Source organism: Thamnophis elegans, chromosome 2 (assembly GCF_009769535.1).
Source record: "Thamnophis elegans isolate rThaEle1 chromosome 2, rThaEle1.pri, whole genome shotgun sequence".
NCBI lineage: Eukaryota > Metazoa > Chordata > Lepidosauria > Squamata > Colubridae > Thamnophis > Thamnophis elegans.
The window spans coordinates 82,594,604-82,619,589 of NC_045542.1; the positions used below are offsets into that span (position 1 = coordinate 82,594,604).

The window sequence follows — 24,986 nt, forward strand, 5'->3', positions numbered from 1 at the left end:
ACCAGGTCTTATATTAATTTTTGCTCCAACACACACATTATAACTTATTTTCTGGTTATGTCTTGTTTTGGGGAAAATACAGTACTAAATGCCTCCGTCTGCTGACAATCTTAACTGGGGCTTATTTTTGGGGTAGGGCTTATATTACGAGCATCCTGGGAAAAATCATGCTAGGGCTTATTTTCCAGTTGGATCTTATTTTCAGGGAAATGGGGTATTAGCATTAGCACTTAGTGAAAAAGCAAGACTGAAAGGAACATTATTCTTAACCTTCCCCTTCAGTTTTTGGCTTTATGTTTTCAAGGAGACCAGTGGTTTCCCAAGCATCATTGAAAAATGGTGACCTAGCATCCAGGGAGATTCCCACCCACCTTATATCATCCGAAATGAGAGCAGGAAAGAGGAGCCAAAACAATGTCATGTCCAAGGGGAAGGGAAGAAAGAGCTAATACAGGGGAGTATGGGCAGTACCATCTGCCTGGGAAGCAGGTTGTGATGCCAAAAAGACTCTGAGCCTCTCTCAAGGAATTCTTGCATCCCTTCTGATCCAGAAAAAGTAGGAAAGAGGACAGATACAAGCCTCCCCAGCCCTACAGAGCCCTTGAAGGAGATGGGCAATCTAGAAATATGAAAAATGAATGAATAAATCAATGAATGAAAACTGTATTTATTGCCAAAGAAAATTATGGAAAGGTTGAGTACTGCATCCATCAATCAATCAATCATGTGGTGGCTTATCTTGCAAAGACCCAGGTGAGAAGAGAGGTGAAAGCAATGGAGGTGGTTCCATTAGGCCAGGGATTGGCAACTTAAACACTCGAAGAACCACAAAGGTCCTAACTGGAAGTCCCCCGTTCAATTCTGGAGCCAACTGGAAATCCAGTTCCTCCACCATAGAGTCTCCTTAGCATGGCATCCTTTTTCCTCTACCTCTCCTAATTGAAAGCCCTATCAATTGTGGAGCCGACCAGCAACAAGGGAGCCACAGCAGAGGGATGAAAGAGCCACATGTGGCTCCACAGCCACAGGTTGATGACCCCTGTATTAGGCTGCAACCCTATCAATAGATTACATCAATCAGTTGGAGCCAGAATAACTCACTGGAGCTCAGTCAGTTCATTCAATTCCAAAGGGCTCTTAATTTGAGGAGTTCTTAATCTTTATAGGTCATTACCATTTCCTCACCATCTTCCTGTTGTTCAAGTCCCTCAGTTGCATGAAGAAGAGAAATTCTGGCAATCACCAAAATGTTGTATTTTTTAAAGTAGCCATAGAACCTTTGTCAAAGATAATTGAAGAACTGGCTTGCACTGCTTAAGGGTCAAGGAAAATGGATATGTATTCCATTCTGATATCAGATTGGTAATTATGGATCTTAGGGATGGGTTAGATGTTGCTAAAATAAAACATATTAATTAATTATATGTTAATACATCATACTGAACAAATCCAAAAATATTCTGCAGATCCAGGCATGCAAATAGATTAAACCCTACACTGAAATGTATGTAATCAGTTGCAGAGCATTTTTGCAGGAGTTTTATTTTGTATTATTGCTCTGGTCGAGGATCAGTTAATGAAGGCGTCCTGTAGATTTTGTGGAACTATAGTTCCTGTCATGTTGGACTTTTGGCCATGCCAATTATGGCTGCTGGAAGCTCCAGGCCAGAGCATCTGAAGGGATTGGGTTCTGCATGAACTTGACATTTATTGTGATTACAAGGGCTACTTTCCACTTTCAATTCAGTTGAGTGTGTATGTGGTGTTCAAAGAGGCAGCATGGTTTCACCAAGCTTTGATTGAAAGGTCCCTTTGAAGAGGTGTCCTAGATTGCTATGTCACTTTCCTATGAAATGCTGATCAGAGGGGTCCATTTGATCTGGAGGCAAAAAAAGAAACTTTTTGTCTGCGTTCAGTGATCTGTGTCCAGTATCCAGATTGAATCATCACACTTTTTGCTTGGGGGAGCAGCTTAGTATTTTGGGTCAAGATGCATCCTGGTGGGGCAATCTGGATCAAGGTAGGGCAAGATCACTCAGCAGAAGGCCCAGCCGGGCAATCCTCTTCTTCAGAGCTGAAAAAGACAACACTTGTCTTGACCAGCGTTTTCCAACCTCAGCAACTCCCAGAACTCTAGACTGAATGGAACAAGTAGCTTGTTTATCAGAGTAGGGAGATGTTTCTCTAGAGTGGACAATGTTCTTTTTAAAAGCCTTATTTACTTGCTTTATAATCTGTGCATTTTTGCACCTGTCCCTTCTTTTGATGTGCCAACAAAAGCAATTAATATTCAGCAGCATACCAAGAGGATGTTATTTTTTTGGGTCAGTCTGTGTTGCTGAATGTTTTTTAAGGACACATGTTTTTAATCAAATTTCATGCATTCCTCATATTTTCCCTGAACTGAAAAAAAAACCCAACAAAATGAAATAACTTTCAAAAGAGAATAGGACAGCTATAACTTAAGCTGCATTTATATTTAACTATTTAATTCACACCTTTATTATTAAGTTAAATTTATTTTGTGTTATGAAGAATTGTGAAAACATATTGCTTCAGAAATCATCTAGCTCTAATCTCTTCACTTATTTGTTTATTTATTTCAACTATGATTTATATTTCTTGATTTTAGAGGAATTTATTAGTATGGCCCTTTTTATTTATATTTGCTATTTTATACTCTTGCTTTTTATCTATTGTGCCCTACCCAGAGTTGCCTCGGGTGGGATGGGCTTCTATATAAATTTGATAAATAATCAAACAAATAAATGTTAGATTAAGTTTTCCTAACGGATTCAGATCCTGTCTACCAGCACAACAACAAATTGTTTACAAGTATTTATAAACACACACACACACACACACACACACACACACAGAGTCATTGTTTCTGTAAGATAAATATACAGTTCTTTTCACTATTCTCCATCACTTGATTTCCAGTTCCTTTACATCTTGTTAGCCCTTCTCTGAACTTGTTCCAGTTTGTTCATATCTGTTTACATTAATCTTTTAGCCACTGTCATTTAATGTTTAATTCTGCCTGCATTCCTAGCTGGCATTAAACCATTCTGTAGCTAATTCATGACTGATTACAAAAAGCTCAGTTTTTAGTTATTTCTTGTTTTTTCACTGCTCTCCAGGTGAACATCATTCCCATCATTGCCAAGGCTGACACTATTTCCAAGAGTGAATTGCACAAGTTTAAGATTAAGATCATGAGCGAACTGGTCAGTAACGGAGTTCAGATTTATCAATTCCCTATTGATGATGATGCTGTATCTGAGATTAACTCTGTGATGAATGTAAGTAACATGTTCTTCTGTAGACTTTCTATGCTTCTGTATAGCAGTGACCCTGAGAAACTGTATGTTGTGTTAGCTGGTGAATGCCATTATAATAGTGTTTATTCCTACCATTTCTCAAATGGATGTGCAAGGAAGCAGTGGCATTCTCTCCATCTGGAGTGGTTGCCATTTAAGACAATCCAGTGATTTGGTGTGGAATATAATCCTTCTTCCTTGATACATTTCATGTTCAATGTCTGTTTAGAATGGAATAGGAATTTGTAATGCAGTCTGGAAAGTCGCTATCAAGTTTTTCATATTCTTGGATACATTTTAGATTGGGAATATTGAAATAATTTTTGGCATATATTGTGCTACAGCAAAACATCAGTCAGATTGATGAATGTAACTACTCTGTATTTCAGAAAAGGGAAGAGGAGGAGAAAGAAAAATGATATTGTATCTGCCATCATCTGAGAGAGCAAAATGTTTCTATTTCTTCTTAAATTTGTTATTACATTTATAACTTGTCTTTGCTTTGCACAACTCAAGACATCATACATAATGCTCCCACTGCCTATTTCTCCTCAGTAACAATCCTGTATGGTGGTTTATGCTAGAAGACACAGTCTCCCGATTTCTAATCCAGCACTTTAGCCACTATGCCAAATTGCCTCCCCCCCCCAATCCTGTTTATTAGTGTTTTACATTATATCCCATTTAGCTTGGAATTCAAATTTCTTGCAATAATCCCACAAAGAGTAAATTGTGCTGGGAGAAAAGAAATTTGATCAGTGATATGCAAATTTAAAAAAAAATAACAACACAAAATTAAAATCAAATAGATGAGATAACACACAAACATAAAATAGATAAAATACCAAATAAAAATGTATCATACTGTATCGTACTATAATTACTTCTGCAAATGTACATATGTATTACCTAAAACAATGTGTTGATGTGATAAATAAAAGAGAAGTGGTTACTTCTGTGAGCAGTTATATTTTATTTTCATCATTGCAATACAGGATTTGGCTACTGCACAAATAATAAAGGGTTTTGAATTTTCTAGAAGATGGTTCATACAGAAATTGTCTGTCCTTCCTGGAAATGTATATATGATAGAAAGATATACTTAGACTTAGGCATTCCCTATAGAGTTTACCATGGAGAAATGAGAAAATTATTGGCCCTAGCTTAATCTGACAACATGCTATATGAGGCAGAAAAATCTCCTGGCTAGTCTGCTAGTTGAGCTATTCCTGCAAGTAACTAGAATAGCAAACTATTGTTTAGCATTCCATAATGATTTGTAAAAACAAAAGGGTTTGTTCTGTTTGGCTTATTCTTCTATCTATGATTGCTCAAAATAAACTTCTGTTTGTGGATAGAAAGATGTGGAATGCAGTATGTAAAGACTGCCAAAAACACTATTCACAAAACTGGTGGATTTAAAAATTCCATACATGATTTTATTGCAAATTCAGGAGTAGCCTTTTATTTAATGTGCTGTAGAATAATAAACTTTCAAAAATTAGGATTTGTTTTGTTTGTCCTGGCAGTCCTGTCTTAACATCATACCGATTCCATAGACATTAAAAAAAATGTTTTCTATTAGGAAATTTGCATTAAAAGTTTTTAAAAAATCCTTTTGGACAGTTCTATTGTTTTGCCCTGAATTTCATAGTTATATTTTTTCCTTCAAGGCTCATTTGCCATTTGCTGTTGTGGGAAGCACAGAAGAAGTAAAAGTGGGAAATAAAATGGTGAGAGCTCGGCAGTATCCATGGGGTGTTGTACAAGGTAAGTTGGGACTCCAGACATGTTTAACAGTGGCTGAAATCCTTGTGTGCTGCAGCTTGCTAAAGAATATTTGTTGCTGCTATTCTTCTTGTGACTGCACAGTGAGCCAAATGTTTAGGCTGGATTTGATATTTTTATTCACCTGTCAATTATTATCATATTTTTATCCACCTTTTTATATATTTTGGCTAAGGTGTGTGTGTGTGTGTGTGTGTGTGTGTGTGTGTGTGTGTGTGTAGGTTTGTGTGCATTATATTTGAATAAAAGAATAATACCCACTCAATATATATTACAAGGCGTAGACTTATTAAAACATAATATTGCAATGCCAGTGAATATCATGGTCATGAAACAATAATTCAGAAAGATCATTTCACTAGCATATTTGTTATTGTTGTTGCCTTAAGTGTTATTTTTTATATTCACCTGTGGATTTGGCTCTGCATACATTTTTATATTTAATAAATTATTTATCCTCTTGCCACTATTTCTATTATACTTTCGTTTTGCTATTACAAATTTTGGTTGTTTATCTAACCTAAAATTTGTATTTATTTGAGTTTTATCCCACCTTTATTATTTTTTAAGTTTGCCATGGTGGCAAACTTAGCTAATACTCCTTCCTCCTCCTGTTTTCCCCACAACAATGACCCTGTATGGTAGTTTGGTCTGAGAAACAATGACTGGTCCAAAGTTATCCAGCCGCTTTCGTGCCTGAGGTGGAACAAAACTCACAATCTCCTGGTTTCTAGGTCACCACATTAAACACCATACCCAACCTATATCTGTGGAAAGGCATACAAATATTTGATCACATTAAGTAAAAAAAAGAGAGAGAAGAGGTTTAATAGTTTAATAACACTGATATATGATTTGATCTTAATGTTTATAATTGATTCTGAAAAGTAGCTTCCAATATCCTATGAATAATAAGATTTCAAAAATGGATTTGCAACACATGCTGAATAAATAAATCAGTCTCTGCTATTCAGCAAAGCAGAGATGTCATGTTTCAGAGGCTTCCACATGATTGCTTTAACAATTCAAATAGAGTTGCTTTGTTTGTGTTCCACACATTGCAAAGCACCTCTTTCAACACAGCTGCAAGGGAGCGAGCCCTTTTGAAGTCAGGGTGGTGAACTTCTGAGCAAAATATACACAGGAGCCTGCAGTCTATCATAGTTTCTAATCTCTCTATCCCAACACTTTTACTTTTCTGGAGGATGCTTTTTTTTCATACAAATGCTGCATTAATCCTGCAAGAGGAGTGAATTGGAATTGGAATTTGGAATTTATTGCACTTATATGCCGCCCTTTTCCCCGAAGAGGACTCAGGGCGGCTCACAATCCAAGTCAGGGAAGGGGATACAAATAAGGGATGAAAAAGACAAACAAAACAATACACAATTTAAAAGCACACAACAACCATACCATTCGAGGAGGGTGGCGAAAGCTCTTTAGCCCCAGGCCTGTCGGAACAGCCAGGTTTTAAGGGCTTTGCGGAAGGCCTGGAGGGTGGTGAGGGTTCGAATCTCCACGGGGAGCTCGTTCCAGAGGGTTGGAGCAACCACGGAGAAGGCTCTCCTCCGGGTAGTCGCCAGCCAGCATTGGCTGGCGGATGGAATTCGGAGGAGGCCTAATCTGTGGGATCTAATCGGTCTAGTGGAGGTAATTGGCAGCAGGCGGTCTCTCAAGTACCCAGGTCCAATACCATGAAGGGCTTTATAAGTGACGACTAGTGCCTTGAAGCGTATCCGAAGACCAATAGGCAGCCAGTGCAGCTCGCGGAGGATAGGTGTTACGTGGGTGAACCGAGGTGCACCCACAATCGCTCGACCGGCTGCATTCTGGACAAGCTGAAGTCTCCGAATGCTCTTCAAGAGTGTGTGTGTGTGTGTGTGTGTGTGTGTACATGCACATGGGCAGATGCTTGTCTCTATGTGAATCAGTCATTTTCTCCTATGTGTTTTCACATCTGCTCTTTGTTTAAATAGTTGAAAATGAAAGCCACTGTGACTTTATGAAGCTGCGTGAAATGCTGATCCGAGTTAACATGGAAGACCTACGAGAGCAAACTCATGCTCGCCATTACGAGCTTTATAGGCGGTGTAAGCTAGAAGAAATGGGCTTCAAGGATACAGATCCTGACAGCCAGCCATTCAGGTAAGAAAGTCTTACATTTCTTCTCTCCTCCCCCCTCCCCATATTAATACGCTGCAGGGAGTTGTGAAAACTGGATGTTCTCTTACGGTCTGTGGGAGTTTTACCCTCAGGGTGTGGGGCAGACATGTCGTCTCTTCATGTTTTTGCTCTCTTGATATTTTCCCCTTTCTGACACATGCAAACTTTTTCATGGGGTATAAAATGCATTTTCAGATATTTGTGACCTTGAATAGTTACCTTGCATCTTTCTTTTAATGTCTGGACAATTTGGAACTTGTGTTTTCCACCAGCCTTCAAGAAACGTATGAGACCAAAAGAAAAGAGTTCCTTTGTGAATTGCAAAAAAAAGAGGAAGAAATGAGACAGATGTTTGTGAACAAGGTCAAGGAGACGGAGTCTGAACTAAAAGAAAAGGAGAGAGAAGTGAGTATGACAGACAATGACTCTACTAGACAAATTCCTACATTAGATGGGACTGAGTTTTTCTTTTTGTTTTCCCTGTATTGATCAAATGTTTGAAAAGGGGATTTTCCAGATCTTTCTACTATTAAAACAGGTTAAACTGGCCTAATATTTTCTTCCCACTGGTAAATCATTAAATCCCTCTAGAAAGTTAGTATGAGGACACAAAACACTTATATGCATGTGTGGGTATGCCTATGTATGCAAGCCAATGCTTGCAAGAAGATGTTGGTTTTATGTATTACATTTGTTTGCCACCCATCTCACTGTGGATGTAAAGCTTAAGAGTCCTGCCATTTCTTTATCTTATTTGATTTTGTTTTGTTTCAACAACGTGACTTAAAAGTCAGAAGACTGATTTGCCAGAGAGCGGGGTGACATAATTGTTATGTTTTAAAATGCCCTAAATTGATGGTATCATAGAGGATTGTCACCTGCTTATTTTACAGTGGTGGATTTGCCCATGTGTCAATCAGTGCTCTGAAGCAAGTCATTTATTTAAAACAAAAGGAACTAGGAACTTTTTGTTTCCCCTACATCAGGGGTGTCAAACTCAATGTCAGGGTTCTAAGTAACACCCCCAGCAGAAGTAAAACTCAAAGGCCGGCATTTTTCTGAAATGCCATTTTATTAGAGATGTCTTATTGGCACCTCTGGGAAAACCTGAATCTAAACGCCTTCTAAGTTTTCCCACCCAAATCAAAATCAAAGTTCCTTCCCCTGCACCCACATGTCCATCGCATGGTCCAATCATGTCCCCATCCCAACTGGAGTTGCTTCCCAGTCATGCCTCTCCAGGTGCAGGCTGAACGTCCTTGACTACCAGGGAAAAGTATGTTGTTATGGCTGTACATTTCACCCTGTCTCCATCCACACACCCTTTCCATTTCCCACAGCATGCCCCTCTGCCAAGTGTGGCAGCCCTGAAGATCCAAAGATGGCCTCCAGGGCTGACACGCATGGCCTGCAGGCCAGATACATCATGCACTGGCCACCCCCACCCTCGGTTTAGTGACGGAAAACATCACTATATGTCATGTGACGACATGATGACATGAGTTTGAGTACATCCATGTTGTACATCAGTCAAACATGATGTACTTTAGCAATATAAAAACCTGCTATAAATCTGACCATATTACAGAATGCTTTCATGCTTTCTCAAGGAAATAATCCAGCTAATTAAGAATAAGGGACAGTATAATTGCAGAAAAATGATATTTTAAGGGAAGGGCTACCTTGAAATTGTAAAAGTGATTTTATACAGAAGATGTGGAATCTCTATTTTGAGTAGTCATGAAGCTTCCACAAAGGGGTTTCAAGCATGTAACTTTGAGCCCAATGACAATATCCAGGATGCATTTGTCTTACCTGAAAAACAGAATAACAGAGTTGGAGGGGACCTTGGAGGTCTTCCAGTCCAACCTTCTACTCAAGCAGGAGACTATGATTCCAGACAAGTGGCTGTCCAGTCTCTTCTTAAAAGCCTTCAGTGATGGAGCACTTCTGAAGGGAAGCCATTCTACTGGTTAATTGTTCTCACTGTTAGGAAATTTCTTCATAATTTTAGGTTGTGACTCTCCTAAATTAGTTTCATGCATTGTTTCTTGTCTTGCCTTCTGGTGCTTTGGAAAATAATTGCCCCCCTCTTCTTTGTGACAACACCTCAAATATTGGAACACTGTTATCATATCACACTTAGTCTTTCTTCTCACTAGACTAGACAAACCCAGTTAATGTAAACGTTCTTCATATGTTTTCGCCTCCACCCTCCTAATCACTCTTGTTGTTCTTTTCTGCACTCTTTCCAGAGTCTCTGCATCTTTTTTATAATATGGTGATCAAAACTGGATGTAGTAGTATTCTAAGTGTGGTCCTACTAGGACTTTATAAAGCAGTACGAATATTTCACATACTCTATTAATGCAATCTAAATTAGAATAGAAACATGCAAGCCTTAAGCGCTAAAATGTATCCAGAGGTTGTACAGTTAATTTTCTTTGGGCCATAAGCCAAAGTAATACTGTTCATAAATAGTAATGTGATGGTGGTAGAAGTGGTATTGGAGAAGGAGTAGCAGTAGTTAGGAACACATCTTGGGTCCAATTTGTGAGATTGGAGGATTTTATGAGATATTTTTGGGGGATTTTTAGGAACTCTTAGGGTTAAACAATAGCAATAGCAATAGCAGTAGACTTATATACCGCTTCATAGGGCTTTCAGCCCTCTCTAAGCGGTTTACAGAGAGTCAGCATATTGCCCCCAACAATCTGGGTCCTCATTTTACCCACCTCGGAAGGATGGAAGGCTGAGTCAACCCTGAGCTGGTGAGATTTGAACCGCTGAACTGCTGAACTGCTGATCTAGCAGTAGCCTGCAGTGCTGCATTTAACCACTGCACCACCTCGGCTCTTTTTAAACAGAAACCCTGTGAAATATTTGTAAATTTGCTATGCAGCTGAAACATCCTACATGATTCCATGTATATCTTTTTGACATAGCCTATACTCTGACATAATATGTAATGGATACTCTAGAGTAATATGCCTCATTAGAAGACCTTTTTGCAGGCTATAATTGGTTTTAGTGCCAGACAGAGCCTGGATTAGGTTTCCTTTCTTTCTCCCACCAGCTGCATGACAAGTTTGAACATCTCAAGCGAATACATCAGGAGGAAAAGAGGAAAGTGGAGGAGAAAAGAAGGGAGCTAGAGGAGGAGATGAATGCCTTCAACAGGCGGAAGGTGGCAGTTGAAACACTACAGTGTCAGAATCTGCAAGCCACTTCACAGCAACCACTGAAGAAAGATAAAGACAAGAAAAAGTAAGCCACTTTTATCTACCTTTTCCAAGATCAGAGATTCACAGCTGATCATATAAAAATATTGCAACAGTTATTTGTAACAGGTTTGCAAATAACTTGCAACAATATTGGTGCAACAAATTATTTGCAACAATAAATAACGGTTAGGTATTTAAACAAAATAATACCTAAGGTTTAATTACCCATTTAGAATGCTTTCAAATCCTAAAAGGATAAGCCAAAGGAATACCTTTTAAAGAAATCAAAGACAAATGATTCTTGGATCTGAGAAGATTATTTAATAGATGCTTGATTATCCTGATTCCTGCAAGGAATGCTGGGTCTGCTAATCCCCATGGAGGTTAATGAAGTTTGTTTTCTTTACTGTTGGGTTCTGGAATCTTTGATATTTAAGAGGTACCAGAAGCACAGAATCTGGACATCAACAAAATGAACAGCAGGAAACAATGAATTGAGGAATAGAAGCACTTAGTATATACATGAGTACTTACCTTTAGAGTATGATTTATGTTCCATAAATGTACACTTATCCTCCTCTGTGCTGGTATATTAAAACTGAATCATGTGCTCTGAATTTGGAACAAAAATGTGAACATTGGACCATCTAAACTTATTTGCTGACAGCAGCTATTCAGGTTTTCATTCAGAGATCTTTCCTGATGATGTTGCCCAAGATCCTTTCAATCAGACATGCTAGATATCTGCTCTGTGAAAAATAAAAGCCAATAAACCAGGGATAGTCAACCTTTTTATACCTACCGCCCACTTTTGTATCTCTGTTAGTAGTAAAATTTTCTAACCGCCCACCAGTTCCATAGTAATGGTGATTTATAAAGTAGGGAAGTAACTTTACTTTATAAAATTTATATAGCAGAGTTACAGCAAATCCCTACCACCCATCATGAAAGCTGGAATGCCCACTAGTGGGCGGTAGGGACCAGGTTGACTACCACTGCAGGAAACGTAAAAATTGTTAGGTTGAATCCGATATCAGACGTATTCTTTAAAAGTCTGCAGCTTGGATATAGAGTTATCCTCTCTTAGTTATATGATTTGAATGACCTATAGCAGAACCTTCTCCATATTCAGATGCTGTCTCAATAATCTTGAAGCTGTATGATCCCCTTGTAAAGTGATCCCAACCAGTGGCCATACCATATTTTCTACTGCCTACAAGTCATAAGATACATTTTCAATATTTGCATTAATTCACATCATTTATGCTGAATCAACAACTAAAAGCAAAATGTGTTTTTCTGGAATTTACTACTTGATATAACATCAGATAAAAATGAAAAGAGATTTAGAATATTTAAAGCTACTTAATGCTACTTCTAGTAGATGAGGTCTTGAATTAAGAGATCCAAAATTTACTTTTAATGAGCTTTTCCTTTTCAAAGGAAAAGCAGAACACACACTAACTAGCAATTGTATCTCAAGTTAGCACCTTAATATACAATGGCATTATGATGTGTGTTTTCTTGCACAAGATTATTTTAAGAAAATACATTTCCCATAAGAGCCAAGGTGGCGCAGTGGTTAAATGCAGCACTGCAGGCTACTGCTAGATCAGCAGGTCAGCGGTTCAAATCTCACCGGCTCAGGGTTGACTCAGCCTTCCATCCTTCCGAGGTGGGTAAAATGAGGACCCAGATTGTTGGGGGCAATATGCTGACTCTCTGTAAACCGCTTAGAGAGGCCTGAAGGCCTATGAAGCGGTATATAAGTCTACTGCTATTGCTATTTTCCAAATTAATGAATCAAGAATATTTCCTATTTAGACTGTCTTTAAATTTCTGCAACATACTTATTATCTTTTTATCTTTGCCAGTACATGATACTTACTATCTTTTTATCTTTGTCAGTACAGTATCAGAGTGCCTACTCTTTTAAACTTTTCAGTGATAAAAACCAGCTGGATTTGAAAAGTCATACACCTTGGTCTCCTGGTCCAATACCACCACCACCCTGCTCAGGCAGGAAACCCTACACCACTTCAGACAAATGGTTGTCCAATCTCTTCTTTAAAACTTCCAGTTTAATTCAACTGAGGTGACCTTTTGCCACTATTTGAAAACCATGTTTGGCATTAGGGAGCATAGATCAGCCTATTTTCCACTCCCTTCTCCCACTGCCCATCCCAATTTAAAACCTAGAGCAGTCTAGCCATTCTGTGCATCTGATGAAGTGAGCTATAGCTGACCAAAGCTTATGCCTTTGAATAAAATTTGTTAGTATGAAAAGGTGCTATCAGATTAATAGCTTTTACTAAACTGACATACCTCTCCTATAATAGAGGCTCATAACTACAGATTTGCTTGGAGTAAAATTAATCTTAAATTACAATATATTCTGACATCTACCTCTTTTAATAAGCAAGATTTCATGGTAACTTTTGCTACAGTTATTTTTTTCATTATGGAATGTCTAAAATGAATTGGAACAAAGTTGCCACTGTAGAGAAAGGATCCTTTTGCTGGCATAAATTGAAGCAGTTGCTCTATGAAAAAGTTTGCATTGAAAGAGGTGTAATTGTATTCATCTTCCGATTTTAATGTATGGTGCAGTCTCCTATACTTATTTACCCTGAATAAATCACCCTTCTTAATAGACTAAAAGACAAGAAATGTATTGCTGAAAGAGCTTCTGTTTCATCATATTCCGATAGTTCATTTGTTCTTTATTAATATGGAAGATTTAGCCATTATTGCATTTCAAAGCTATGGAAGTTTGTCATGTGAGTTGGGATGAATATCAGTATGGACATGTCCTATTGGACAATGCCCAGTTGATATTACCTGATTTATTTATGTAATTGATACCTGGTATTTTTATTGTAAGAATCCCAAAACAAGGATACAGTTATACAGTTTATTAAACAGATATACACACACACACACACACACACACACAATTTAGTCAAAATCTCCATTCATAAAGAGACTCCAACAGCACTCTTTCAAGGAATGTACAGTCCCGTCTGAAATGACAAGAGAATATCATATTCCCATTGTCATTATACTTTCAGAATTCAACCTCAGCCTTTTGGTTGTCCTCCAACGTGCTGTGGTGTCCAGAAAGTGGCCAAGAGCATGAATTCATTTCTCTTGATTCCGATGGTACCTAACTGTTGCTCTGTAATGTCACATATCAACGAGGCTTCAGTCTGATTCCCTTAAGAATGGCTTCCAACAGCCTTCATAAAAACCAGGAAAGAATGTTATAAACAGTGGAATACTTTGGCGTTCCATAACTGCCAGGAAGCCAAGATAATGCTAATCTGGGAATAGAGTGGTATCACTGGAATGCCTCGCTCACAACCTACAAGGAAAGTTTAGGATATCACATTTAAAGAGGGAATGAAGAGATTAAAAGAGAACAAAGGTACATTCATCCCCGAGCAGTCAGTATTGATTTGGTCACATAGTCAGGGCTGAATGAGTTCAGTTATTCCTTTCTTTCAGGTTTATCTTCATTTATCTTTCAGATTAACTTCAGTTTTAACCTCTCTTGAAAGGGGAGATTAACCAACTGAACATTAAATTATTAAGGATCAAAATATCCAAATTGGATTTTTTGAGCAGGGGACCTATGAGTTCTGTAGGGAGTCTTGCCCACGATTCTCTTGTGCAGATAGCAATAGCAATAGCAGTTAGACTTATATACCGCTTCATAGGGCTTTCAGCCCTCTCTAAGTGGTTTACAGAGTCAGCATATTGCCCCCAACAATCCGGGTCTTCATTTTACCCACCTCGGAAGGATGGAAGGCTGAGTCAACCCTGAGCTGGTGAGATTTGAACAGCCGAACTGCAGAACTGCAGTCAGCTGAAGTAGCCTGCAGTGCTGCATTTAACTACTGCGCCAGCTCGGCTCTATGACTCTCTTGCCCATGACAGTCTTGTGCAGATGCATTTATCCCTTGGTAGTCCCGTCCAGTTATTTCATTGCACTTCTAGAATTTGTACATTGCCTTTGACAATCTATTAATGTGCTCCAGCTAGACCAATCAGACAAAGAGGACAAGCATTAAAAGAAGATGGACAGCTACTAGTGTCTTGCCCGTGTCCTTCTGTTTCAAGTAATTAATGCTTCAAGTAGTTATTTCTTTTTAAAATATTCTGTTTCTCTGACTGTTAAACTTATTATTTTCACTAAATGCAATGTTCCTGAACCTGGCAATCATTTGGATATCTTGGAATATAAATAGGTACCACATGCGGAATACTATGCTGATTTGAGATGTAAGATAGTCACTCTTGCTACCACAAATCTTAAAAAGTGGGAAAATACTAGGAATTGAACACGGGGCCTTATATTCAAGGGTGGGATTCAGCCAGTATGGACCAGTAGTTCCAGCGATCAGTTGGCCCTGCCCATCCATCCCTGCGCTAGTCTGTCCGATATTTCCTTTGTTTGAAACCCAGCTAAAAGGCGCGGCTGAGCAGATGGCCACGCTGTTTTACTCACTGGGGCTGCAATAGAAGGTAAGTTGTAGAGCTCTTTTCAAACGCACTGCACACATGTGCAAAGCGTGCATCCACGTGCAAAGCGCACTTTTAGCAAACCGGTTGTTACGGCAGTTGAATCCCATCACTGCTTATACATATCGATCTAATATTTTATTAAGGTAAAGTGGTAGAGTCTAACTGCAGTTACTTGCTGGCAGACTTTTGAGAGAAGTATAATTTGGTTGGGCATTTATGGCATGTCCCAAAGGGTCACATCATCCTTATTTTTTTTCATGCTATTATGTTCTTATTATATTTGAGTTCTATAGTTTAATCCATGTTTTTTTATGTTTTTGTTTCAGTTAATCTCACACATAGATTACAATGCCATGAGTGGACTCTGTATATTCATATGTATGTTAATTGTTGTTTCCCCATCTTGTGAATCCTTCTGCTATCCCATTGTGCAAAGGAAGCAGCACGAGAAACTCATCACCTGCCTTTTTTCAAGAATGGATGGTGACCATGCAGGAAATTAGCATGATTAAGAAAAAGAATGATTTGCTTTGCCTTTGCAGATTCAAGGTGGAAATTCTTCACACATTTAGTTCCAAAATGTCGGGAAGGTAATTGCAGTGCAACGTATTTGTTTTAAACTCTTCGAGTCACCATTTCCGTATCAAATGGCCCTAAATATAGTGAGTCACTTTTTACGATGCAAAATAGGCAGAGAGGTGGCAGTGTAAAAATTACCATTGGTAAAAGTTATCTTTGGTTTTGCTTTAATTTTTGTAATTTATTCTGAGGGAGAGATTACCAGAATGTTACTTCTGATCAAAACCTGTTTTGAGGCAGCATCCCCAACTTTATATTAAAATAAGAAACTATAGTATGAGAAAGCTTAGCATTTCTGTTGGTGACTGAAATATTATTCAAGACAAGTTTCAAGAGGATGTAAGTTTGCTGTAGGATCTAGAGAGACATATAATTCCTTTAATTAATTCCCTCCTCATTTTAAAATTGAAAATGGCTCCATTCTTAGTGGTAGAACATAGAAAATCATACTTCACTTAAACAAAAATCAATGTTAAACCAACTTTTAAAGTTGGGTCTTTTCCCTCAGGTACACCTGTGGTTTTCTGCCAAGGTGGTTTGGCTATTTTAAAATAGTTCATAAGTATTGCAAATCTCAAGTACTACAAGTACTATAATTTTTTGTATATAATAGAGGTCAGGCAAAAAAAAAATGGAGATAGCATTGATAGAAAGGGTTCTGAAAAAAAATAGGCCAATTAAGATTAGGCCAATTAAAACACTTAGCGGTTTTCAAATCATATTTTGTGCTGATTTAAATTGTTACTTGCATACTGTACAGTCTACTTTTAAAATGTGTCTTGTCTCTTGTTATATGGTTTGGGGAAATGTACAAAACTAAAACGTGAGCCTGAAAAGTCTGGCTTCGTACCTGACAGGCAGCCTTGGGATCCAGTTGGTCTTGTTTATTGCATATGGAGATCCAAATTAACACTGGATTCAAAAGGGCCTGGACAAATGGCAAGATTTCCAATTATACAGTGACTCCTGATGGAAAATTCAATTACAAAACATTCCTATTACATACATAAACTGCCAGAAAATTGAACCAAGCTTAAGTGAAGCTTATTGAAGCTTCACCTTACTGCCATTAAAAGATTCAAATTTTCTTTGCCAGAAAATTGATAAGAAAACCAAATGCACAGCTTGTCCACTGCGTAGAACTGGACGGACACATGTTTTCTCTCCCTTGCCTTAGTGTTGACTGGACAGCTGTTCACAGAATGTTTTGCTTGGGAAGTTTTAGTGTCCATCCATTTAAATTTTTTGGTGGTGCTAGAGCATTGCTTGCATATTATTATTATTTTTTTGCTAAAACCTTTCCAAAAGTAGAATTTAACTATATAGTTATCCCGAGGTTCCTTGTTTTGCACATTTTCTGGCAGAAGCTTCTTGCCTGGATGTTGAAATACTAGTTTAGTCTTTTGTCATTTAACCTACAGCCAATTTCTGAATATATTGAAAATCATGTTACAGTATTACTTGATATTTTTAAGAGAGAGGGGAAAAAAACCTCATGAAAAAATAACAACCCATAAGCGTACTTTTTAATCGCAAGCCTCTTCAAGTTATACTGTTTCAGGCTTGCATTTTAATCTTTTTTTCTTTTATAAAGGCTGTGCCTTTATTAAGATAAAATATATTTTCTAAAATGCAACTGGATAATTACTGAAGGTGAATTGCAGTGCAGAAGAGATCTATTGTATTGTTTATGTAGATAGTAGCAGTTCTGGTACATGATTGCTTAAAGGCGTAAAACAAAATTTCTTTGGGAGGCAAAATTAGGAGCCTGAAAATTAATGTGTGCTAAGGAGACTGCAGGGTGGTAGAATAGAGTTCTATCAAATATGCAAAATGTTGCAGCTTAAGAAGTTTTTCTAACAATTGTGAAAGCCAATAAGATTTGTTCTATGCAGAACATTTCTTTTGGGCCCAATTGGTTTTCTGGACCTCAGTTTGATGCTGTCCTATTTTGGAAATTAATTACGAAGGTGGGAATAATAATAAATATTAAATATATAGAAGGCATAGTGAAATGACAATATATGTCTGATGAAGACATTCAGAATGTATGTAATGTTATATTAATTATTATAACATTGGTGTTATGTGAGTGCATATTTTATGTTGTGCTGCCCGTTATGTTAATTTCATTGAACTATGGGCCTCAATTTTGCTACCGTCTTGGTTAAGCTATTTGTGATTAGTCGTCCCGTGGAAACTAATATTCTTTTCTTGGTTGAGGTCTGATTTGGTACTTTGTATTTCTTTATGGGACCAAATTGCATTTAGTAGTTTTATTCATTGTTATTTAATAAGTTGCTGGCTATTATAATGTGACACTAACCTTAAATTAAATCTTAAACTAAGCTTGAAGATTTACCTCTGTTGTGTGAAGTAAGAAAAACAGGAAAACACAACGATCTATTTCCTACATTATTTTCTATAATGTTTGACTAGTGGAAAGCTGCATCTTCCATTGACTTTAAATACCCCATATATTTCCTGTTTTTTCAAAATTTGTGTAATTTAAGTAATGGTTCCGTATATGATCTATGTTTTCAGAAGCAAAAACATTCACTTGGACAATCGTACTGAATGATATTTTAAAGTGTCAAGAGAAAAACCCATCAACTTCTTTTAATGAAGTGTTATGTATTGTTCTTACATTATGGTTTTAGTAGTTTTTTAACCACTTTTTCAGCTTTCTTTGTACTTCTTTTTATTAAATATTACATTTCATTTTAAGTTCCGTGCTTTTATTTTTACACATTTCATTCAATTCTAACTTGAAAAAGTTCTTGTAACATGTTATATAAATATAATATTTGCACCCTTAAAGCTGACGTGCCTGGGGTAAAACCATATTCTCATTGATGCCAGCAATTCTGAACAATTTTTAATGGTGAAATTAGGACTTGTCTGCATATTAAAAAGAGACGATTTCATAATCAGGTTTCAATTATGAAAGAAGAACACATTGTTAGCCTCAAAAGACATTAGCTCTAAGGAGATACTACTCTGGTGGAATTGCCTTAGTTGCTGGGAAGTTCTGAGCTGAAGGATGCTAAGTTGTGGAAATAATACACACAGATAATGGGCCAGAGAGATTTCAATTCTCAAAATCCTGAAAATTCATTTTTAAGATGGGAAATATAACATAAGCCAAATGTGTTTGGGACTTTAAAAATGTAGGATTGCATTGAAAAGGAGGAAACAGAATATATGGTATGGAATGAGTGGTACAAGTGGCTAGAGGACAGGTTTAAAGCTTAAGGAAAAATTAAATGAAGAAGAAGACACAGGAGTTAGAAATTAACAATGTATAGGTAGAGATGAACAAACATGTATAAATGGAAAGAAGGATTGTAAATTAAGGACTGTATATAATAGTATAATATGTATAAAGAGAAACTGAAATAAGGGAGGAGAGGTACATTTACAATGGATTATACGAGGTGGAAATATTGTACAGAAGGAAATTGTGTGTGTGTGCGCGTCCGTGCGTGCATGCATGTATGATTGCATACAAAACAGTTTGAATAGTGGGGTTATTTTTTTTAAAGCTTATCAATAGGTAAGGTCAACTACAATGAAAAGTAACTATAATTATAGTCCTTATGGAAATTGATTGTTAATAATGCTTTTTCTTACTACAGGCCCCATTCATTGTTCATGTCCATTTCTTTAACCCTCAGAACAGATATGGGAAACATGGAGGGTTGTGAATATGAGATCAATTATCCTGATGTTCTATGAACCATTAAGTATCTAATGATTTTGTAATACTGGAACTATGGTAGCAAAAGTGTAAGCAGAATAATGAATAAAATAGCTATTCCTAATCCATCTCATGGATGCAGGGTATCATGGTGCTACAGTGATCAGATTTAATTTTGTTTTGCTGAATTAGGCTGTCTTAAGCAGAACATAAACTGTCATGCATTAAGCTATAACTATATTATTAGATGGATATAAAAATATTGGTAATCTGATAAAATGCTAATTAGAAAGAATGTAATATGCATTACAGAAAGAATGCATATTACATTTTTAAAATTGAGATGCAAATATTTGAGATTATATGAGAGAGATGAGATTATAATTGTAGGTATATGTCATTTTAGAATGAAGAATAATGCACCTCTTGGTGGTTGTCTTTTTCTTAAATTGGTAACTCTTGAATATGAGTTCTGTTTTATGAGAGTGTCAGTGAAAGACAGCACATGTAACCCAAGATTGAACTGTGGTGTCTGTCTGAGTTTGGTCGTTTGCTTGCAGACTTTTCATTACCCAACTAGGTAACATCCTCAGTACGTAGGTACTTATCCATGACTTTTAAGATTTGTGTCATTGTGAAGAGATCATTGAAAGTATTTATTCTTACAGAAGTAGTTAGAGCAAACATTGCCTATAAAGCAGCTTGCTGTCTGTAGTGAAATTTTAAAAACTACATTGAAAGTCCAGAGGAACCATTTGGTTTCTATAGGCCAGTTCTTGTGTCATATTCTAAGTAGCAAACAGAACTTTGAGAAAGTTCTGTCAATAAGCTGCTCATGTTGAAATCTATGTTTTGTGGTCAGAGTCAAGGGAAAGTTGTGTCGGCTCAATTAAGGGCTAGTTAAGGTGCCTTTGCCCACTAATATATATATTGAAATGGGAGTCTCTATCAATATGCATCACCTAGGTCAGGGGTCAGAAACTCTGGAGCCGCATGTTCTTTCATCCCTCTGCTCTTTCATCCCTCTGCTGCAGCTCCCTCTTGCTGGTCAGCTCCACAATTGATAGGACTTTTGTTTAGGACAGGTAGAGGAAAAAGGATGACATGCTAGGAGGAGAATCTATGGTGGGGGAATCGGACGTCCATTTGGCTTCACAATTGATAGGGTTTTCAGTTAGGATAGGTTGAGGAAAAAGGATGCAATGCTAGGAGGAGACTCTATGGTGTGGGAACCGGACTTCCAGTTGGCTCCACAATTGATAGGGTTTTCAGTTGAGGAAAAAGGATGCCATACTAGGAGGAGACTCTGTGGTGGGGGAACCAGACTTCCAGTTGGCTCCACAATTGATAGTGTTTTCAGTTAGGAAAGGTTGAGGAAAAAGGATGCCATGATAGGAGGAGACTCTATGGTGGGGGAACCGGACTTCCAGTTGGCTCCACAATTGAATGGGGGACTTCCAGTTAGGACCTTTGCGGCTCTTTGAGTGTTTAAGGTTGCCGACCCCTGACCTAGGTCTTATTGGAGTTTATATGGTTCCTGGAGGTACAGAACCTCTGTTAACCCAGTCCCCTCCCCCAAAAAGCTATTCTTAATTCTGCATGGCAATGACGAACTACAAACATTACAGTCTATTGACTCTCTGGTCTCTTTTTGTTTTATTGCTGGAATTATTGAGAGCAAGCCGCTGAACCTTTCCTCCATCTGAAGAAAATCACAGTGCTGACATTTGAACAAGCAAGCAGCGGTGTCTTTGCAGAGTGTGTTTTCTTGCAGTATGCTTGATGTAATTAAGTGAGCCTGAAATCTAAATATTGTTTCTTGTTCTTTCTGTAGCTTCTTTAGCCTTCCCAGCTCCATTACATCAGGAAGATATGTAAATTAGAAGATTTATTAAGGCCAAAACATCTCATGCAGAAGAGTTTTAATTGGTGCTTCTACTTTTTTAATGCTCGAAATGTATTCACAGAAGAGATTCTAAAGCAAGGATTGGTTTGGACCGCATTGCCTGATCAGGTTCCTTGATTAGGTAGAAAGTGATCGTTCACCTATAAGTGTTTAATTCAGACTAAATGCATGGCATGTACTAAAAACAAAAAGAACACTAATTTTCCTATGTGAAGAAAGAAAGCCTAACAAAGTTTCCTAATGACAGATTGAACACACTGAGAAGGTATTCAGAATGAATTTGATGTTTCAGCTATTGTTTTACTTTCACTATAAACAGAGATTTGATGTGTTTAGTTAGATCCATTAAAATGCCTCTCCCTATAATAGATCATTTAAAAAAAACATGGTAATGTTTTTACCATTAACATGGTAAAGCCCTTCATGAGAAAAATCCTCACCTTAAAAAACAACAGCACCTAATATGTCACAGTGTGTTTCAAACTGGGGCATCAAAGATCATTTTAAATAATCTCTAACCTCTCTATGAAATTCTAGAATCTCTTAGCACTAATTTCTTTGCAGAAATTCCCCCTTATTGTCTGTATAATGAGACATTTTGTATGAAAGGAAAATAACTCATTAAATTTCAACTCAATAGAGGGACAACCCCCTTCTTGTCTCTTTTAGACCATTGTTGTCTTCTCCCTTTCTGTATGTGCATCTGTGTTTTTATTTTTAATTTAAAGCCACAATGCCCCAAAGCCTTTTCTGTCTCCAAATAATAAATTAAAATCTTTTTACGAACCATTTTTAAAGGATAACTAAATGGGAGAGGTGGAGAAATTCCATGATTAATAGCTTTGTTGTTAAGATCTTGAAATAAGACAATAAGGAAACCATCCATAGAACTCTTCCTTTAGCAAAATGGATAATGTTTATGCATAGCCCAAATGCACAGATCCTAATTCTTCTGGCATAAAACGTTCTAATGTGGGAATCAAAATATATTCAGGTTGAGCTACAAAATAAATTTACATTTGGTCCTTTAGTTTGCCAGCTTATTCAAGACTGAAACAGAAACCTGAAGTGGAGTATAGAAGGAGTCTACATTAAGACATTTTTTGGGGAGAAGAGTTCTGTAAATTAGTCCAGCATATCCAAATTGACCTATAGTATTTGGGTGAAAAACAACAACAATTTAGTGCCCTATGTTGTTTTGAAGTACTCAGCAATGCCTGTAGGGAATACTTTCAGGAAACTGGCCAGGGCTCCCTCCGGACGAGCAGGGGTAAGCTGAATCAGCAGAACTCTGCTGCCACATTTGGAATGCAGCAAAGTGGCCACGAACATTGTTCTCTCAAGAGGCCATGTGAGAACATTAAGCTGAGTGGAAGAGAGACCAAAATCATTAAACTCTGAAGGGATCTTATTACAGCAATGGCAGTCACTGGCTGCTTTTGGTCAAATTTTCTAAAAATGAACATTGTACACTATTTCGCCTCTCCGCTCCCCAATTTGCTGATTACATGCAGAAGTATCTGTTCTAAAGAGAGAATGGCATTCAGCATCTTTGTTCACAAGAGCCATCAGCTAAGAAATGCTTCACTTTTTTGAAGTTTCTAGCCTCCCCAAGACATCTAAAAATTTGAAGGGCTAAGACTGAAACATCTAGGAGAGACTTTTCATGTCATCTGGGAGTTTATGAACCTCCAGCTACCATTGTTTTCTGCCTTTCACATTTGTGGCAAGAAAGGAGGACACACACACAGCTGCCTCAGAAGGTTTTACAAACAAAAAGAAACAACTAAGTTCCAATTGAAGACAAAGGAAATGCTGTTTTGGGCACAGGCATGATATGCAGCCAGCTAAAATTGTCTTCAATTGAGGCCCTTTTGGGGAGCTGTTGATTAGGTCTTGAAATGGCAGAAATAGTTTCAGTGATGATACTTTAATTCAGATAAAGCAATCGTGCAGCACAACTCACATTTGGGGGACCAGTTCCCAAGGAACAGATGTGCTTTGCCCAACCACTATAACTTGTTGAAAATTCCTCATCACTCTGATCCCTGATTCCTGGAATAAAGCATTTTATATTCATTTCTTCATTTATGGAAAACAAGACTGTCAGATGTTCCTTCTTCAAAATTCAAGAAAGGAAACCCCCAACTCCATTGTTTTAGAGAAAAGGTACTTTGACTTAATATAAAGTGAAAGCAACAATAGTAAAGCAAGATCTGAGGCTAAAAGGCGCAAAATTGTTCATATCAAAAGTTTACCCAAATCCCTCCCTCCAACAACCCCAAGATAAATATCCCAATCTCTAGCCCTCAAGTGTATCTTGTGGAGTGCATCTTCAGGTAGTTTTGTCCATCTGGTATGCCGAGATGGTTGACGTTGACCAGACCTAAATAAGGCCATTCAGCATGCGCAGAAGATGGTGAGAACAAAACTCCTTTTTTGCCCTGAGATAGCACAATTTCCCTCCCAAATACTGAAACCCCCATCCTTCCCCGTTACTATGGCATCCAATAGCAAGCAAACAAGCAATACAGAGGCTGACAATAACTGAATTTCCTTTTGCTATATAATATCCAAAATTCATTGGATATTTGTGGAATTATATTCTGTCAGAATAAAAGTGTTTTAATACCAAGTCCAAGCTTAGCCAAATGCAGATTTTCTCATGTTAGTCTGATATTAAATAGTGTCCACTGAAAACTCTTACATCTGAGGAATGTACGTGACTGGGTAATATTAATTTCCCCATAGAATACACCGCCCTGATAGCTACAATTAAAAATCAAAACAGAATAGTGTTTTCATGGCAATTTGTTTGCTCCTTTTCACATCCTTTTCCCAACCCTTGAATTATCTGATTTCCCACATGCTGTAGAAGTACACACAATATGCTTCATTCTATAAGAAAGTATACATTGTGTAGGTATAGTTTGCAAATTGAAGGAAGTTTCAGAAATTTGGTTGCTGAGATCATACCCCATTGACTGCAAGCCAGTTCAGAGGTTAAGATCCGTTGAGTTCAAGGTATATTTCAGGTAAGTATGCAACTACAATGTCTTCAATGCACTAGCTTGTTTTCTATTTGCAAAAGTCACAAGAACTATGTCTTATTTCCAAGAGAAAAAACAAAATCAAGAAAGGCAAATTAGACCACGATTTTAAATTAGATTTTATTGAACAAAAACACCCACTTTTTTTTAAAAAAAAAGGGAAACCCCCAGATAGGTGATGTTAAAAATATAAAAAGTCACAGTTTACAATGATGCTTATGGTCCTATAATTTGAAAGGAATGTCAAGACATTTTCAAAGCTGACCCTTAGGAGACATTGAAGCATATGAAAAATACCAGATTTTACATTTTAATACATTGCATAACTTAAACTCCTATGTCCCTTATTGTTCACATATAAGTATTCCTTGACTTAGGACCATAATTAAGCCTGGAATTATAGTTGTGCTGGTTGTTAAGTGAGTCATCATGTGTCTGATATTGCAAGATTTTTTCTGGTGGTTAAGTGAATCACCATAGTTGTTAAGGGAACCATTATTTTTTCTGGAAACCAGAAATAAACACTAGTTTCTGGCAAAATATGTAAAGTGCTATCTGTAACCATGGGACACTGCAAATGGCCATAAATGTGAGCCAGCCATCAAGTACCCAAATAGTGGTCACATGACTGTGAAGGGGGGCAGTCATCCAAGTTGGGGTGTTGTTTTTTTTTTTGATCCATCATAACTTTGGTTGTTAATCTATCAGTCGTAAGTCAAGGATTGC

General features: G+C 37.5%; 1 protein-coding gene across 2 annotated transcripts in view; it reads left to right on the forward strand.

Moving 5' to 3' along the window:
- SEPTIN8 (septin 8) overlaps nt 1-17,600 on the forward strand; it is a 78,316-nt gene extending 60,716 nt beyond the window's left edge. For both annotated transcript variants that reach the window (XM_032212327.1, XM_032212328.1), the window contains exons 5-10: nt 3,144-3,305; nt 4,997-5,093; nt 7,088-7,256; nt 7,547-7,679; nt 10,351-10,541; nt 15,352-17,600. In XM_032212327.1, the coding sequence (XP_032068218.1) occupies nt 3,144-3,305; nt 4,997-5,093; nt 7,088-7,256; nt 7,547-7,679; nt 10,351-10,541; nt 15,352-15,355 (756 nt within the window). In that variant the 3' untranslated portion in view covers nt 15,356-17,600. The remainder of the gene's footprint in view (nt 1-3,143; nt 3,306-4,996; nt 5,094-7,087; nt 7,257-7,546; nt 7,680-10,350; nt 10,542-15,351) is intronic.
- Nucleotides 17,601-24,986: the final 7,386 nt, after the last annotated feature.